At 36.2% G+C, this 18,379-nt stretch overlaps 1 protein-coding gene across 10 annotated transcripts in view; it reads left to right on the top strand.

Moving 5' to 3' along the window:
* The window catches only part of CHD6 (chromodomain helicase DNA binding protein 6), a 147,082-nt gene that overhangs the window by 57,709 nt on the left and 70,994 nt on the right, over positions 1-18,379 (top strand). For all 10 annotated transcript variants that reach the window (XM_087929195.1, XM_087929198.1, XM_087929193.1 and 7 more), the window contains 3 exons: positions 1,667-1,794; positions 3,580-3,635; positions 14,836-15,353. In XM_087929195.1, the coding sequence (XP_087785321.1) occupies positions 3,603-3,635; positions 14,836-15,353 (551 nt within the window). In that variant the 5' untranslated portion in view covers positions 1,667-1,794; positions 3,580-3,602. The remainder of the gene's footprint in view (positions 1-1,666; positions 1,795-3,579; positions 3,636-14,835; positions 15,354-18,379) is intronic.

The raw sequence follows: 18,379 nt of genomic DNA, 5'->3' as shown, positions 1-18,379 counted from the left end.
TCAAATTGTGTAGTACCTAAAACCAACCTTGCTATTTGGGTACATTTATTAAAAATCCTTATTTCAGCTTTCCACGTTCAAGTATAAGAATAAAAGCAGCCTTCTGCCTCCAGCTATTCAATGTATTCTAAATGAGTTACAATTTTGCATTTGCCCTTTTTGAACAAATAAAATGCCAATTAAATTCTCTATTTTGTGCATTATTGAACTTTTAAATTATCTGCATAGACATGATAGTTGCACATTTCCAACAGATACTATTTTAGAAAGAAGCCCAGAATATTAATCATGCAGATTTTTTTTAGAGTAAAATATAATTTAGTCAAAAGAGATTTTAATTATTTTGCTCAGTGAATTTGCAAACTGTTCTCTCATTCATTGCACATGTTTCAGGAATAGCTGATAATCAACTGATTGTTATGCTATTTTTGTTTTCTACATTGTAGGACTATGTATATTTTGCTTTGCTTTGGAACAATTGTAAATATTTGTATACATGGGTATATTTTTTACATGGACTTTAAAAAAATAGAAGTGCCTTGGATATAATTTGTAATCAAATCATTTTATCCAATTGACTCCATTAGGTCTTTTGTAGTAGTGACACCCCCCGCAGACACACCTGCTTGATCCAATAAAACGTACATGAGTGGCAGAATTTTCTTACATCATGAGATTAGTAAGGGGTACTTGAATGGTTTACAATGGCTCTTGGTCCAAGTTTGCTTTTTACCTAATAGAGCCATTACATTGGAATCTCTAAAATAAAATGCTAGACCTCTGTATAATGCTAAATTACCTTTCTTAATCTTCAAGTGTTTCTGAGTTCATGCTCTACTGTGAATATTGTAACCTTGTTTCAGCTTGATTTTCAAGAGAGTAGTTTCAAGAGAGATTTATTCCAGGAAACTGAGAAAATAACGTTCCTGCTCCAGAAATGTTTTTCCTAAATTTGGTGTATCTATCTTTCTTTAGCTTTCCTGAGATATTAGTTCCATTGCTAGTTGCCCATTCTCAAATTAAAATGGCAGTAGCAATTCCCAAATTATGTATGCATGGTGTAATTTGTCCTCTGCAAAAGCACCACTAATTAGTTGCCCTACTATCCTTGTGAAGTTCTTTGTTGCATGGCTTTTGCCACAATAGTAAATCGCTATGCATCAAGAAAGCAGAAGACACAAAACATGTTTTAGTGCTCATGGGAAAAACCCAACCCAACCCAACTATAATCTGGAGGACAAAACACTGGGAAGGCAAGCACTGCATCTCTGTCTAGGCAACGGGCTGATTTTAGAGGATTTGTGATGTTTTTTCACTTGCAAATAATAATAGTTTACTAATTATTACTAATTAATTACTACTAATACTAATGGTCTTTACTAATACTTAGGAATTATCTACACAGATTTGCAAGCTAGGTTAAAAAAATTAAAATTGTAATAAAACAAATCATTTGCAGGGTCTAGGCTCTTTTTTAGTCAGCTGTGATGAAACATTCTGTCTTTGGTATAAGAAAGATTTGATTTATCACTGATTTATACATCATTTCACATGTCCTCTGTTTTGTTTTTATATTTAGAGAGGCAACTGTGATAACTCTCCTTTCTCTTGTAGTGTCTTGCTTGTAATAGGAAAAAAAAATAAGATTATTTTATGTCTCTTGTAGGATATTGAAATAAAAATGGAGGAGCTCTTACTTTGAAATGTTCACATTCTTTGGTTTCCAATTTTTGAACTGAACAAGTTCCTTCATTCCTCTCCTCAAAAAAAGGCAATGTATTGCTCCTGGAAAAGGCAAGTGCATTTTCTTTTTGTGCTGCTAGGGTGGATGGAAAATAGTCTCTTGCTGTGCTTTGATTGGGTTTGTCTTCATATTTTCTATTTTTTTTACAATTAAAAGCTATCCAATTGACTAATTTCACTGTTTGGGGGTAGCAGTCAGCATGGATTATTATCACTCTACCTTCTTGTGTTTGTTAATTTATGGACCCAGCAGCTCAAGGCAGGGTACAAGTGTTCCCCTTTCCCCACAATAGTACTGTTGGGTAGATTGGGCCAAAAAGCAATAATGCTATGGATGAGCATAGATTTAAAGTGTCTCTCTCTCAAGTGCTTGTCCAATACCTTAATCATTACACCACAGAGAAGCAACTATTTCAGCAACTTGTTTTGGGGGAGTCTGCCTGTCTGATCTGTGCAAACATAGGAAAAAGCCGTGCATTCTTATTTTTTCTGCAGGACCTGAGTTGCTTGTATTGTGCCTGTAATACTTATATTAGGGGTGTTGCCTGCTGCTTAACTTGTATATAAATAATCTTAACGTTACAACTATAAAATAAAAAATACTACACTGCAACTATGATGGTCTACAAAATAGAAAATTCTTCACTTAAAAGTATTCTGAAAACTCAACATCTAGAAGACCTGAATATACACATCAAAGCTGAATAAATGAATCAGAACAGCAGGAAAGTTTTTGAATTTTAAAATGCAAGCCAAAATTTATGATAATCACCACCAGTACATGGTAACTAAAGCTAAACAAACTAATCAAAACCAACATTGGTTGATGTGTATATGTGCTCTGTGTATGATCTTGTATTTTGTTGATATTTAGCTTCTGTATAGATTCAAAAATGCAAGCAATTTAACTGTCATGAAATTTCTGAATTACTTGTGGGATAGGAGCTCTATACATTTCCTCCCAGTACATAACATCGATAGATTCTGAGGGGAAAGGGCTCCTCAGGAAAGCAGAAGCTAACTTTTGTATGACTTTTATATTTAGCCCTTTCTTTTAAGATAATTCTCTTTCAACTGAGTGTCCTCCAATGTAGTGATTTTAGCACCCAGATCTGCATTCCAATCCCCCAGTCACAGTAGAGGAATTAGGAATTCTGTACATGCTTATTTATTTTTCTGTCTCATTTCCATAGAAGAGCACTAGTGGTGAGATATCCTTATGGATAACAATGTTTTTAACAGGAATAATAAAATTATGGTAATTTGAATATCTTAAGAACTGAAAAGGTATTGCCTTTATTTATAAACTAGAGCTGTTTGTCAATATCTCTAACACTGTACAGTAGTGTTATCTTGTATTCAGCAATTTATTTATAGTGCATTCCCAATTATATATGTTCAGCAGTAAGAATTTCTACATTTAATAGGGCTTGTTGCCCAACAAATGTGGTTAAGACATAGCTGTTTTTTTTTAAAAAAAAAACCACAATTCTGCTTTTACTCCCGGGTCTAAAGTGTTCATTCTCTTTCTCCAGATGAACCTGTCCCATCAGCGAAAGGAATAAATTGGATTTCTATCACCACAAAAAAACAATATTGTCCTTTGATATTTTAAAAGCTAATAAATACTTTGAAAGGTTATGTCACAGTAAACCAGCAAATCTTTTAAGGTGACACAGGAACTTTGTTATTTATGTTCTAGCAGCTCATCTTGTACGGATAATATTTTTATGAAGTGAACAGTAGCACTTTTGAAAGAGCATTATAGTAAAAGACTTCCCAGATTGATCTTCTGTGTTTGAATTTCTGGAATGAGTTTTGTTTTATATTTTGCAGAAATAATATATACCCCCAAATTGATGATAATGAAAATACAGAAGAAAGAAAAACAGGTTGGTAAAGCTCACTTTTTGCAAAAATAGATATGTGTAACATTCCTTGGTATGTTGTAGTTCAGCAGTTAGTACCATAATTTCTACTTGAATAGGAGAGAAAAAGAAATACACTTAGTCCTTGAATTATGACCATTCACTTAATGGTATTTCTAGTTATGATGGTCTTGGAAAAAGTGACGACCTGTACTCATACATATGACCATCACTCAATCCCCATGGTCACTTGATTGCAGTTTGGATGCTTAGCATCCAGTTTGCATTTTTAGTTGGTTGCATCATCCTGCAGTCCCATGATAATGATTTGAAACTTTTTTTGCCAATTTCTGGCAAAAAATGTCCACTAGGGAAGTTGCATTCACTTAATGAACATGTGATTTACTTAATGACTACCATAAAAATTGTTGTAAAATGAGGTGTCACTTACGATATCAGTGACTTAATGATGGAACTTCCAGTCCCATAAGTAAGTTGAACCTGTACCTCTCTTTATTTGTTTGATTATGTGACTCTTTCTCTTGGAAACTGTAAGATGTCTAATTGAACCTAAGTTTCTAGTGAATAGAAATTATATTATTATTTTTCCTAAATTAGAATTCGAAGAGTTTGAAATGTGCCTTTGAACTTCAGAGGAACATCAAGTCAATCCATGATTTGCTGCTACTAATCTTCAAAGCTCAATGTAGGACATAGTAGAACTACATTTCTTGTTAAGTAGGACAAACAGACGTGTATCTTTCTTCACAAATGCACGACGTGGGGATGTTTATTTGTTGATTGGCAGGATACTAGTGAATGCTATGGGAAATTTTTTTCCTTGAATCTCCTTTCTCAGTGATGTAGCTTTTATTCTTTGGTAGCCTACCATTGAGTTGGTTTCCAAGATAAAGGCAGTAGTGGCTGTAAGAAATAGAAGGGAAAGAGGAAGCTAAGTGTTCCACGAAGGCCACAGAGTAACCCCTTATGTTCTTTCTCTATAGTTTGCATAATAAATTGCCAAGCAAGCCTTATAATAGCAGAGAAACTGCTTTATGTCATGTAGCAGATTGTAGCAAATGTATTCTGAAGGAGAATCTGTATTGCTGCCCCTTTGTGAGTGTTTCCTTTTATGCATTACAGCAGTTTTACTAAGATTTATGCTTTACCTTGGAAGTCTATTTTTTCTGTAAAATACTGAAGCCTTTGATAGAACTGTATTTATATCACCTCCTTTTCTTTGGTAATAATTTCTAGTGAAGTGACTTGGAGCATACAATGATGAGCTGTGAAATATATCTTCTCCAAACTGCATTATTCTGGAAGGAGAGAGGAAGCATGTTAAAAATGCAACCACAGATGGGAAATATTTGTGCTTTACCATGTGCAATAGTCAAAATTACTTTCCAGCCCTTTGTCTTTTCTTGACCCTTTTTCACTTTGTAAATATCCTTTGGATATCTATTTCATCAGATGTTTAGGTGAATATGTCTAGAGATAGAGTGCACCTTGTCAAACAAATTTGTAGATTTATGACTTTTAATAATTTTTAACTGAGTGCTTTTATTTAATCTGTGTAGTATTGAGAGCTAGCTTGATACAACTCGTAATGATGGCATATTAGACTATAAAACAACATTGGGTTCTCTGGTTTTATTCTGAGAAATTAAAATAGCTTTGATGCCCTGTTAACCCTGTTCCAAATATAGATTGATACTTGCAGTGTTTAATACACTTGAGAAGAATATCAAAAAGTGGCAAGTAAATATATTTACTTGTCTGTTATCCATGTCTGTCCTAGCAAGGGCTAGTTTTAAACATTTGTTGTTTTCTTTAATTTTTTTCCCTCTTTTTTCTAGAAGAAGGGGTGGTTTAAAGAAACTTAGGGTAAGAAGTTCCTAGATGGAATTAGCATATTAATTTAAAAACATTGAATTAGCTCTCTTGAACTACATTATAAATCTCTAAATAAATAAGTAAATTCCTTATATGGCTAAGTTCTCAAGACTTGTTTCCCCAGAAGCTGGTGACTGCAGACATCTTGACAAGTTTACATCTATTTTGGATTTTTATTCTAATTTGCAAACATGACAACTGCATTCAGATTCATGTTGTGTTGCTACACTGCCCAATTTTTAGATAAGGCAGGAGACATTTTCTGAAACAGCAGTGGAAGCAAATATAAGACAATAAGGTTGATTTGAGTGGCAAACTGCTTTTTAAATCAAGAACAGTTTCTTACTTTAAAACTTAAGTAAATAAAATAAGAACTAATGTTCTACCTGCTTTTGGGTTGGTTGTCTTCTGCATATGCATTTTCTTCTTTTTCCAAGTTAGCTGTGCAAATTGCTGTTGATGAAAGACATGTAGAAAAAAAGCTGAATGATAGACTCAGCATCCTTTCTCCCTTGATATGTGCAGTGTTAAATCTACAAGTTAAATATCTGTTGGGATTGCATGGTGCTCCATGGCCTGTGGTTAAGCCAGTCATATTTCTGTTATGTTTGGTGGATTAATTACATTTTAGTCACCTCTTTTGAAGTGCTTTTCAAAACTGCCTAAGGAGGTCTATCTACTTTACAAATACACAGGCAAATGGTTAAAGAAATAGGTCACATTTTTGAAGTCTATTTATCTTGAGTTTGTCTTTAAAGTGCAGTACTCGCATAGTGTTTACACAATTTCTGATGGGAAGCACAGATCTTTGGTCCTACTATGGATGCTCTTGAATTCCTGATAACATCCTCTACCACACTTATGAACTGTTATATATATTTTGCATCAGTAGTAGCACATGGGCTCTTTGCTTAAACAGAACATTGTTTCAGAATATTCTAAACTAGCAGTCCCCTTATTAACATGTTAATTTGAAATAATAGCTTGTTCAACATATATAATGTTAAGTATATCAAGACCTGTTCTTCTAGCTAAGTTGGAATATTTATAATATATATCAAAGTCCCCATAAGAAAGAGAAAGGAGAAGTGAGGAGAAAAAAAGAAGAAAAATATGGTAACTAGTCATTAATAAAGTTAGCGTATCATATTCCAACTGAGTGCTCTGGGTTAGTTAGGCTCTTTCAGCTCCATCCATCTCACAGGGTTGCTGTTTTTTTTTTAAAAAAAAATTATTGGTTTTTAAGACACACATAGACAAAGAAAACAAAAACATCAAGCCATCTTCCATATATATACATACAGTGTGTCGGTTGGTTTACAAATTGTTTTATGCTTCCATTTTGTAGTCTTTAATTACAATTACATTGTATATATTCTCATATTTTCAATCAAATATTAAATACATTAATATCATTGTTAATCAATCATTTGGCTATACTTTTATTCATTCATGTTTTATGAAATAATCCATATTTTACTTAATTTGTCTTATGGCAGTTCATATTATCATCTCAAATCTATCCTACAATCATTTTGTAGATATAATAAGAAAAAAATACATCTTTATATATTTATTATTTTCTAAGAACTTACATATTTCATTACCAAGTTTTATTTTCTAACCATTGATAGAATAGATCCCAAATTTTATGAAATGGCTTATCATCTTGTTCTCTGATTTCAAATGTCAATCTACTCATTTCAGCACATTCCAATATTTTCTTAATGATTTCCTCCTGTAGTGGTATTTTCTCATTTTTTGGCAAATACAATCCTAGCCGCTGTTAATACATTTACAATCAGGTATTTCAATTTTTTACTATATATTTCAGGTAAAATTCCCAATAAAAATATCTCTGGTTTCAAGTCTATATGCTTTTTTGTCATTTTTTCCAACCACGTGTGGATTTTAGCCCAATATTTTTTGGCATCCGCACAAGTCTACCACATATGGTAATATGAACCAGGTATCTGATGACATTTCCAACATTTTTCAGATTTGTTCTTGAACATTCTTGCTATTCTTGTCGGGGAAAAATGCCACCTGTAAAACATCTTATACAAATTTTCTTTATATGCTGTTGACATTGTCATTTTATAATTTTGAGACCACAATTTTTGCCATTTCTCTAGATCAGGGGTCTCAAACTTGTGGCCCGTGGGCCAATTGCGGCCTGCAGGACGATATCCTGTGGCCCCCACCATGTTATGAAAATATAATATTAGTGCGGCCCGCAGGGGGAATGGACCTCTGAAGGAAGTCCCGCCTACCATTCCTCGTTGTGGCTTCTTCTACACCCTGAACTTTAACAAGTTCAAGTACAGGTCCAGACTTACTGATGATCATCTTCAAGCCATAAAGTGCCTCTACTCTCAAGCCAAATGTGGCTCAGATATGTGAGAGGAAGCGTTGTCAAGTCTCTGGCAGCAAGGAGTAAGCTGGAGAAGCCATGTTCTGGGGAACTGTTCATGATCTTCATTCAATGTTCCATTCATGTGATCAGGACAGTTCATGTATTGGAGAAATCATTAACTATTGATGACATTTGAGGATATTTTTTTAACAATGTTTTTTGTGGAATCCCTTATGCGGCCCAGCCTCACCCAGACTCTGCCTCCAGCAGCCCCCAGGTAAATTGAGTTTGAGACCCCTGCTCTAGATCAATCCCATATCCAAAATTCTTCCCCCAAGCAATCATGGTTGCTTTAACTTGTTCTTCTTCTAATTTAATTTCTAATAAATATCCATACAATTTTTTAATCACCTTTTCATCAGTACCTGTCAAAATCTTATCTAAGTCAGTCAGTTTATCATAGAAACCTTCTGTTTTAGAATCTTTGCCATACCTTGAATGTATTTGCGCATATAAAAACCAATTCATCTTTATACCTTGTTCCTCTAATTTTTGCATACATTTAAGTTCACCCTTTTCATTCAATATTTCACTATATCTAACTCTTTGTTCCTTTTTATATATTATAGGATAAGAAAATGCTTCAATAGTCTGGAATTCCAGACTGGAATTTTCAAATAACATTGCCTTTTAGTCTTCTCCCAGTTTAACCACAGAGACTCCCGTATATAATGTCTTCTAAAATACCCCTGTGTCTTAATTCCTTTATACCATAAAAAAGCATGCCACCCCAACAACAGATCATGTCCTTGTAATGTCAATAATCTAGTATTTCTTAATGTTATCCATTCCTTAACCCACATCAAATTTGTAGCTTGGTAATATAACTCCCAATTAGGCAAACCAAATCCTCCTCTTATTCTGGCATCTGTAAACACTGTAAACTGCTTAGAGAGGACTGTAAAGCACTGCGACGTGGTATATAAGTCTAAGTGCTATTGCTATTACGATATCCAGAACAGAAAATGAGCAAGCATAGAAAAAGTAAAAGAGAGAAAGAACTGCAACAGTAGATAAAGCAGAACTTTTAATGACACATTTAATTAACTTAATTATTTTTATATTCATCAGATTTTAAGGAAAATATTTAAAAGGCTATAATTTTTAGATATGGGCATAACTTTATTATTAAACTTTTATGATGCTCAACTCTATCATGACTCTAAATAGCAAGCAGTATGAGGCTGAGTCATATAAAAACAATTTATGCATGCAATCATGGATTGATTATATGCCATTAAGTCATTTTAGACTCCTAGATTTTTCTCCATGGTGAACAATTACGTATACTACTACAGAAATAGACTTAACTAAGTAAAATTTATTTCCCAATAGGGTTGTGCTGTGTAAAATTAATTCAGCCATTAATTTGTCTTTTAAATTACTGATGTCCATATACAATCATGTAAAATTAACAAAAAATAGCGTTTCCTAAATCAAGAAGAATTAATAATGCAACAGGAACATAGCAATTGAGACTTGGTAGGAATAATACAAATACATATTCATAGGGTAACCTATAAGCACAGAAGGAACTTTCATTATGAACATGGGCAGGAATACTCTTACTCTGACTTTTAACAGAAATAAGGTGAGCAGTCTTGCAATATATTAGATTATTGGCTGATTTGATCCAATAATGCAGCAACTGAATGGAAATAGCTTTCAGAGTTACAAATAAGAATTTTGATAATGTTTCATTATAACCCCAATGGTGTTCAAGTGGTGCTCCAGTTGTTTTGGGATTGCACCCAAGGTGCCTACTGTATTACTATTGGTACTACATTTGCTTTATTTTGCCACAGTCATTCTATTTCTATTTGCAGATCTTTGTATTTTATTTAACTTCTCCATTCTTTCTCTTCTATTTTACTGTATCCAGGTACTGCCACATTCTCTATCCAGACTTTTTTAGCCTTTCTTATCAACAATAATTAAGTCTAGGTTGTTATGTGGCAGGTGTCTTGTCAATTTGAATTTTAAACTCACAGAGTACTTTAGCTTCTTCATTTTCTATGACTTTCTCTATCTTATGGTCCTTCAAGTTCTTGCTTGCAGGCAAATGATATTTCTTGCAGATCTTCCAGCGTTACTACTTTGTTGTGCTGTTGTTTGCAATCATTCTGTGCAATCTTCCTGTAGCAGTGGCCCACTAGGTGGTCCACTGTTTCTTCAGCTTCCATGCAGAGGCAGCACTTGCTGTGGTTGTTGTCTTCTTAATTCTGGCTTTCCATGCATTTGTTCTTAAGTGCAGCCAGAATTAGCCCCTCTGTCTTTTTTCCAACTTTTCTGCTGTTGGCCATTGCCAGGTCTTGCTATTATTTGCTTTGCCTGCTATGTTTTTTAACGTACTGGTCATGTAATGCTTTGTCTTCCTATATCTCTTTTCTCCATTTGATCTTTCTTGTAGACCACTTTGGCCTGTCCGGTACTCAGTAAGCCTTCCTGGTAGGTATACTGGTATACTAGCTTTAGGACATCTTCACTATCCTTCAGATATTCTTCCAATGTCCTTTTTTCATAAAAAAGCAAAGTGTGTGTGTGTGTGTGTGTGTGTGTAAGTTTGTGTGTGTCTGTGTGTGATATGTATATATATGTGTTTGTATATTATCACAATTATATGTACACAGGGGTGGGATTCAACCGGTGTTACTACTGGTTCAGTGACTATGTTTTGCCTGACACGCGCTGCATGTGTGTATAAAAAAACCATCCGCTGTGGCGCCCGGACAGCTGAAAAGCATTGCGTGTGAGTGCGCAGCATTTGAAAAGCCACATTTTTCCTGCTTTTCTAACCTCAGCTGTGCCGCAGAAATCAGCTGAGGTTGAAAAAGAAGGAAATAAAGGACAGGTAAGAGCCCGGGTGGGCGGTGGGCCAAAAAGCAGCAGACACAGAACCGGTTTGGTGTCTGCTGCTCTTCAGAGCTACTGGTTCTATAGAACCAGGCAGAACCGGTAGCATCCCACCCCTGTATATACACACATATACATACATATATTACACACGAACACACACACACACACATGTACAATATATGCTTGTCACACACTGCATTCCTTTTAATATTGTCACGACAGAGAATAAAATGTGATCATCCTGATTGCTGTGTCATTTAGTATTGTTCTTGTGAACTTCTTATTAATCACAATGTCTGCCATCATTCTGGATACCAAGGTCTCACCTGGGCTGTAACTTTGACCCAGCAGAAGTTATTGGCAGTATGTAGAGAAATGATTTTTTTTCTGTAGGGGGAGCGTTGGCTTACCGGTTAAAAGGCACTGAGCTGATCAGCTGGAAAGCTGACAGCCCAGATTTGAGATTTGAGTGCGATGCAATGGGGGGAGCTCCGTTTACTTGCCCAGTTCCTGCTTATCCAGTAGTTCGAAAACATCATGCAAATGCAAGTAGATAAATAGGTGGGGTGAGGTAATAGAATTTTGTGCGCCTTGGCATATAGTCATGCTGACCATATGACCATGGAAGTGTCTTTGGACAATTCAGGGTCCCTTGGCTATGAAACAGAGATGAGCAGTGCCCCCTATAGAGGGAGTCCTCAACTTACAACAGTTCATTCAAAATTACAACAGCACTGAAAAAAGTGACACGACCGTTTTTCACACTTAACACTGTTGCAACATGGTCCGATGATTTACATTCGGATACTTGAAAACTGACTCACATTTATGATGATTACAGTGTCCCAGAGTCATGTAATCCTCTTTTGCAACTTTCTGACTACCAAAGTCCACAGGGAAACCAGATTCACTTAACAACCAGGTTCTAATTTAAGAATTGTACTTAATGTGGGGAGGAGAGTAATAAAATGGGGCAAAACTCACTTAACAAATTTCTCACTTAGCAACATAAATTTTGGGCTCAGTTGTGGTCGTAAGTTGTTGGAAATGACTGGAGAGAGGAAATCTTTACTCTAATATTGCTAAATACATTCAAGAACAGCATTACTTATTTTTTACTTAGTCCTGTTTTTAAAATTCATTTTGTGATTTTCTACTACTTGTGATATAATTTGCATGATCAATTTTTAAAAAAATTAAATTTCAGTTAAAGGGTTTACATACCACACTAAGCCATAAACCATGACTTACAAATCATTGTGGGTGGGTTCACCTGAACCTTAAAGTCAGAAGCAAATCAGTCTTTTCACAGTTTAGCATAGCAAATTGGGCTGAAACTGTTTTTGAAAAGTGCATGTTTTTCTATAGTCCTCACTTAGTGACCAGAATTGGGACCAGCAACTGCATTGTTAAGCATCATGGTTGCTACATATCAAATCATCTGACTACAACGGTGATGTCCATGGGCATGGCACAAAGGCAACACAGCCAGAATAATAAGTAGGGGTCTCTTTATTAGCTCCAACTTTGCCCCCAATGTCCCGGTTATCTTACAGTTTGTAGAAAAACTCTCCCGGGAACCTGCAATCTTTGACTACAGATATTCCAGTCCAAAACTTTATAAACAGAAAACTTTAAACTATGAATTCAGCAAGACAAAATAAGGTAATAAATCTGGCAGGGCAAGGTAAGGAGTTCCAAAAGTGAAGTAACACGGCAATAAGTCAAACCAGTTGGGAGGATGCCAGGAACTCACATAACAGCAGCCAATATGAGATAATAGTTTCCCACAAACGCCCCTCCCAAACTGCCTCTCCTTTAAACTCCCTTCTCAGGTGTGCCTTGTGAAGGGAATCAGGGGCCTTTCCTCCCTTGTAAGCCACACAACCCATGTTGCTCTCTTGTCTGTTCTTCCTGCGTGCCCTCGGATGAAGAGGGGGTGGACCTTGGTCTTCCTTTGAACCCCCTCTCCCTTGTTCTACCTCTTCCCTGATCTGCCCAGCTGACTTTGCCCTTCCCCAGTTTCCTCCACAGCCAACAGAACCTATTTCTTGTTCCGAGTCAGCTGTTTGTCTTCCTCCTCGGATTCAGACTCCCACAGGGCATGACAGCAACAGGCTTACAACATCACTTTCTATTTGGTTGTTAAATGAATCACTTAACAGTTTTTTATTGCTGCACTAAGTAGTACACTTTTACTTCTGCATTCTCCATTAACTGCTTTTCAGGAACTGATTGTAAAGCACATGAACAGTGATCTTATGCTTCAGGATGCTATGCTGGTCATAAATCCAATGATTGGTCACAAAACTGTGTTGGTTTTTTTTATAACTTTGTAACTTTGAGTGGTTGCTGGATGGGGGAGTGAGTAAGGTAAGTGAGGATACAGATTATCAGAGTTGGAAGGGACCTTGGAAGTCTTCTAGTCCAATTCCCTGCTCAAGCAGGAGATCCTATTCAATTCTGGACAAATGGCTGACCTAAAAACCGCCAGCGATGGAATACACACAACTTCTGGAGGCACGCCATTCTACTGGTTAATTGTCCTCACTATCAGGAAACGCCTCCTTAGAGAGGTTAGATCTCTCCTTGCTAAGTTTCTATCCGTTACGCCTTGTCCTGCCCACAGGTGTTTGTCCTAAGCCCATCTTCAGGGAACTTTTCTCTAGCCCAGATTATCAGAATAATCTTGATTTCAGTGAGATTTTTGTTCACGTTTTGTTTAAAAATAAATTCTTAAGTTGAAAGCCAGCATTTTTCAGCACTTATATAAACAAAGGAGTAGACAACATTCTCCACAGAATGTGTGTCAAAACTGATACATTCAGTTTCCAAATAAAAGCAAAGGTGCTAACTACAAAACCGATAATCACATATGCTAAAAGAGACACAGAAATCTTCATCTTCGCAAAACAAACCTATTGCTTTAAAGTGGCTCTTAATTTAACTACATTGAGATAATACTTTATTTTCCTTTCCTTATGCAACATTACAATCACCAAGACAGACCACTTTGACTAGATTGTTAAAGGTTTTTTGGATTTAGGTCATAGAGCTCCTTGATACAGTTTACGAAAGCAACACAGCGATTGGGAAAAGATTTAAATGATCACAAGTATGAACAAATGATGAAATTCTTCTGAAATGTAGTGTTGGTTAAAATATAGAGTACTGCATTTTAAGGTATTGATGGAAGTTGAGCCATGTTTTTTACCATAATACCAAATTTATGTTTTAGATTTTGCTTAATACTTCTTATATGTAGTGGATTTTTGAGTGGATTTTTAAAGTTCTTGCTAATATTGAAACAGGGTGGAGGATGGAAATAGGCTAACAACAAATATGCACAGATAGTCCTTGTTTATGTTGTCTATTTAGTGACAGTTTGCAGTTATGACAATGATGAAAAAGTAATTATATGAGAAATCCTCGCATTTACAACCTTTGCAGGTCTATAAAGCAAAGGAAAGCTGAAGTAAAATTATAGGACTACTTGCAATTTCACTTAGTGACTACTTCGCTAAACTGCCAGTTCCAGTTATGATTGCTAAACAAGGTCTTTGTTTATGGGCATAACTTGTAGTCTTTCATTAAATTCCAAATGTTATTCCTCTACTGTTGTAAATGGGCAAGAAGTTACATCATATATAACGTCTTCCAGTGTTTAATTAGAATCCTGAATTGGGCAATTCATAAACTTTTTAACATGCAAGTAACACCAATTCTTTTTCAGGAAAATCTGGCATACATGTTTATTAGTTCCTGCTGTGAAGCAGTGAAAGCTGTTGAGAAATGGATGTTATTCTCATACATCCTCATCTCACACAAATTTTAGGACTAGACAAAGTAGTGAGCTAAGTAGTCTGACATTGGCAGGTATATTCTGGAGTTAAGATAGAGTACTGATTGAAGCATTCCATTGTCGTATTTCAAAATAATATTTGTGAAACAGCTTTTTGAAAAATAATGCTCCCATAAAGAATGTCTCTTTGTAAGCTGCTAAATAATTCTATTTAAATGATATTTATTTCTCCTCTTCTTTTAAAAAAAATATAGCTGCCAAATTTTAAAGTATTGACTCATTCCCCAATGTCTGATGCCTCCATCACCTTTGAATGCAAGCCACAGTCCCCTTTTGATGGAAGTCCAGATCAGGAAGATTTGAGTGACTTGGTGACAATCTCTGACTTGGCCAGCGTGAGCCTGGCCCATAAGGACCATCAAAATGTGCTGTCTGTGGAGGTACCCAGTGAGATTGTGCAGAATATGATAACCTGCCATAATGGGATGCAGGACAATGGGGTTGGGGGTACTGGAGTAAAAAAGAAACGAAAGAAAAAAGAGCTGGGGCAGCAAGAGCTGGGCAATGAGAGAGAAGTAAAACCAAAGAGGAAAAGAGAACCTAAGGAACCAAAAGATCCCCAGAAGCCCAAGGAGCCCAAAAAGCCCAAGGAGCCCAAGCAGGAAGGGGCCAAGAAACCCAGGAAGCCTCGGGAGCCTAAAGTCCCAAAGGAGTCCAAAGAGAAGAAGAACATCTTAGAGACTTCCTCCAAAGCCAAGCCCAAGAAGTCCAGGTTGGTATGGCTCTGCATGCCTTTATGTGTCAAATTGCTCATTTAGCTGCTTATCTGGCAGTAGTTTTCTTTTGGTGGACTTTGAACATGATGAGTCTTTACTGTTACAGCTGAATTTACCCCAGAAGAGCATTAGTGCAACATCTTTGAATTAAACTTGTCTATGAAGTTTTGTTGGTGCATTTTTCTATTCCTTTGGGAGAGTTTCCAGAATTCCAGGGCCTGGGGAAATTCTTCCAGAGGATAATTGAATAGAGAAACTCTTCCATTGTACATACAGATACATATATAAATAAGGAACCTTTTGAAATATAGTAGCTATGAGTTATAATGCAAAGTTACAAGGTTATTTCATGCATTTTCATACTAGATTGCTATACTACTAGAATATATATTTGCAGCGTATGTTGCAGGATCTGAAAATTAGAAGCATATGAGTACCTTTCAAAAAATTCATAGATACTACCACAATTACATTAATTGTTATTAATTTGGAATCATATAACTTCCATTTTGATGTAGCTGCTAAAGCTCCTTTTATGTTTTTCTCCCTGTGAGGGGGATTAAATGGAATTTTAATGGAATTATAGTATTTGTTTTCAGCTTCATTTCCTCTAAGTTGCTGATTTAGTTAGTCACAGTGCTATGGAAATTGTTTGTGATGATGGCTTGTTGATTATCAGCTGGGAAAAAAAAATCTGATTGGCTCTGCCCATGGATGTCCATGGAGGGCAAGGAGTATGATCATGTGGGTGGTGATGTTAGCATGCAAGTGCCATGATTTGATAACAAGATTGCAACACTCAAGTACATAAAATACACATGCATGATGATATCATTGCATGTGTGTAATCATTTTAGTATCAACATGGTTATCTGTGGCTGTGCCTTAAATTGTAAGATGGTCCATGCATAGCATGTTCTACCAGAGAATAAGTCCTAAGTTCTGTAGATATGAAAGTGATCTAATTCTATTTTGATTGACTTGGCAATAATACCTTGTGTTGAATGCTACATATAAGGATTTGAACAGAATAGATAAATATAATTGTATTTCTGATCAGTAACTGGATTCTCTAAAGCTTGCTTTTCTGTGAGATCCTTTTGCATAATGATTTTAAAGTCTAATTGGGACACAAAAGTTAGCCTATTTGCTCAACATCATTCTCTTATCAAATTTGGTAAAAATTGAATAAGACAGACTGTCGTCCTACAGTTACTTGGTGACAGAATCAGAGATAAAACCCAGTTTCCCAATGTAATTGTGATGCAGTTCTTTTAGAATGAGTGTTTCATAAACTTCCAAAATGATATGGACCTCCTTTATATTTTTAGGGGTATTAAGCCATGATACAGAAAAGTATACGCCTTCATATTACATTTCTGGGTATGTAAACTGGTTGTTTATTTATGAAATAGTTGCTGATTTTGAGAGAAACTCATATAACTCATAGTTGTCTCAAATCTTTGCTGCTTGGCCTCCCTTTTACTGATTGTAGATATTCGTAGAGCTGATAACTTGTTGCATTTATGTTATTTGTATGATTAAAATAAAAATATAATGCTGGATTTGAGAAGGATTACTAATTTGCGCTGGTAAAATTTTAAGCCTCATAAGCACGTATACAGATACTTCTTGTAACAGTATTAGTGTGTTTCACTTAAATGAAAAAAATGTTGTCTGCTGTTCTGCAGTCGCCAGAAGCTGATAATAATTACTTCTATAGTAGTGGCCCCAATTATTTTGGGCACCAGGGACCGGTTCCGTGGAGAAAGGTTTTTCTGTGGACCAGAGGGGGCGTGGTTTCATGTGCTGCCTGCCTCCTGTGGATGGGGGCTTCGCTTATTTGCATGGCCCAGTTTCTGGCATGCTGCAGCCCATTGGCGGTCCATGGACTGGGGGTTGGGGACCCCTATTCTATACAACAGTTTTTATGGAAATTCAGCATGTATTCCACAAAAGAAAAATCATGCTATTGTGAGAGCGGAATTGAAAGAGGTTTGAAAGCACACAGTGTAGGTTTAAGTATGAAACTAAACCATATCAACTGCGTAACATTCCTGAAATCAAAAAGTTGTCATGACTCTCATCATGAACAATGTTCAGCCCAACTCAATTGCAGAAGTCAGCTAGATTAGTTGGGGCAGGAAATATTAGGCTGTCCTTAGCATGCTCTACATACACCCCTGTGCTGAACCAATTGATATTGGCATCTATCTGGAGAAATTTAACTGAGCAGCAATTCAGGCCAAAAGGTAGTATTTTCAAATCTTCGGTAAGGGGCAGAACTGAGAAAAAATAAATGATTCTGGAAAAGGAAAAGTATTGGAACTCGTTTGTATCTTTATTACAGCATTTTCTTCACAGAGCTCTCCAGGTTGCTACATCAGTGGCCTTTTCTTGCTGTGAGGCCCTCTGGCCTTCTTACTAAGATGAGACTGGCACCACATTATTAAAACCATCTGAAGTTTATGGAAAACAAAGTGAATTTGGTTAATCTTGAAGAGGCTGTGGAAGAAATATGCTCAGCCACATGTATTTATAATGGTTTCTCTTCTAACCATATAAAAATATACTAAGAATGTTAAAAAAAATCTTACTGTACTAGCTAATTAAATGCTTGTCAATGAGCCTTAAGATTGCTGCAAATCTTGCCCCTGATGTCTGTGGGCAATTTGCTAATGACAAACTGATCACCATTGCTATTTCAGGATTGAGGAACCTGGATTCATGTCCATTGATTCCTTCACAAACATGTTCAAAAGTACATACTGTGTTTCTCATATAATAAGGCCGGGTCTTATTTTTTTTGAGCCCCCCAAAAATGGCTAGGCCGTCTTTTTTGGGGGTGACTTAATTCCCCCCCCTTGCATCTTCGGGCGGGCGGGCGCCGATGGCTTGGATGTTGACCTCAGCGTTGGTGCGGCACTTCGTATTGGGGTCAACACAGGCAGCACCATATCCGGGTGTGCAACAAACGTACTTCCTAACGGCAAGCCCCCCCCACCATTCCCCCCATTTCACA

Source organism: Pseudonaja textilis, chromosome 3 (assembly GCF_049901715.1).
Source record: "Pseudonaja textilis isolate UNSWEBS1 chromosome 3, rPseTex1.2, whole genome shotgun sequence".
Classification (NCBI taxonomy): domain Eukaryota; kingdom Metazoa; phylum Chordata; class Lepidosauria; order Squamata; family Elapidae; genus Pseudonaja; species Pseudonaja textilis.
The sequence above is the reverse complement of the archived record's forward strand: the minus strand, read 5'-3'. Positions and strand labels throughout refer to the sequence as shown.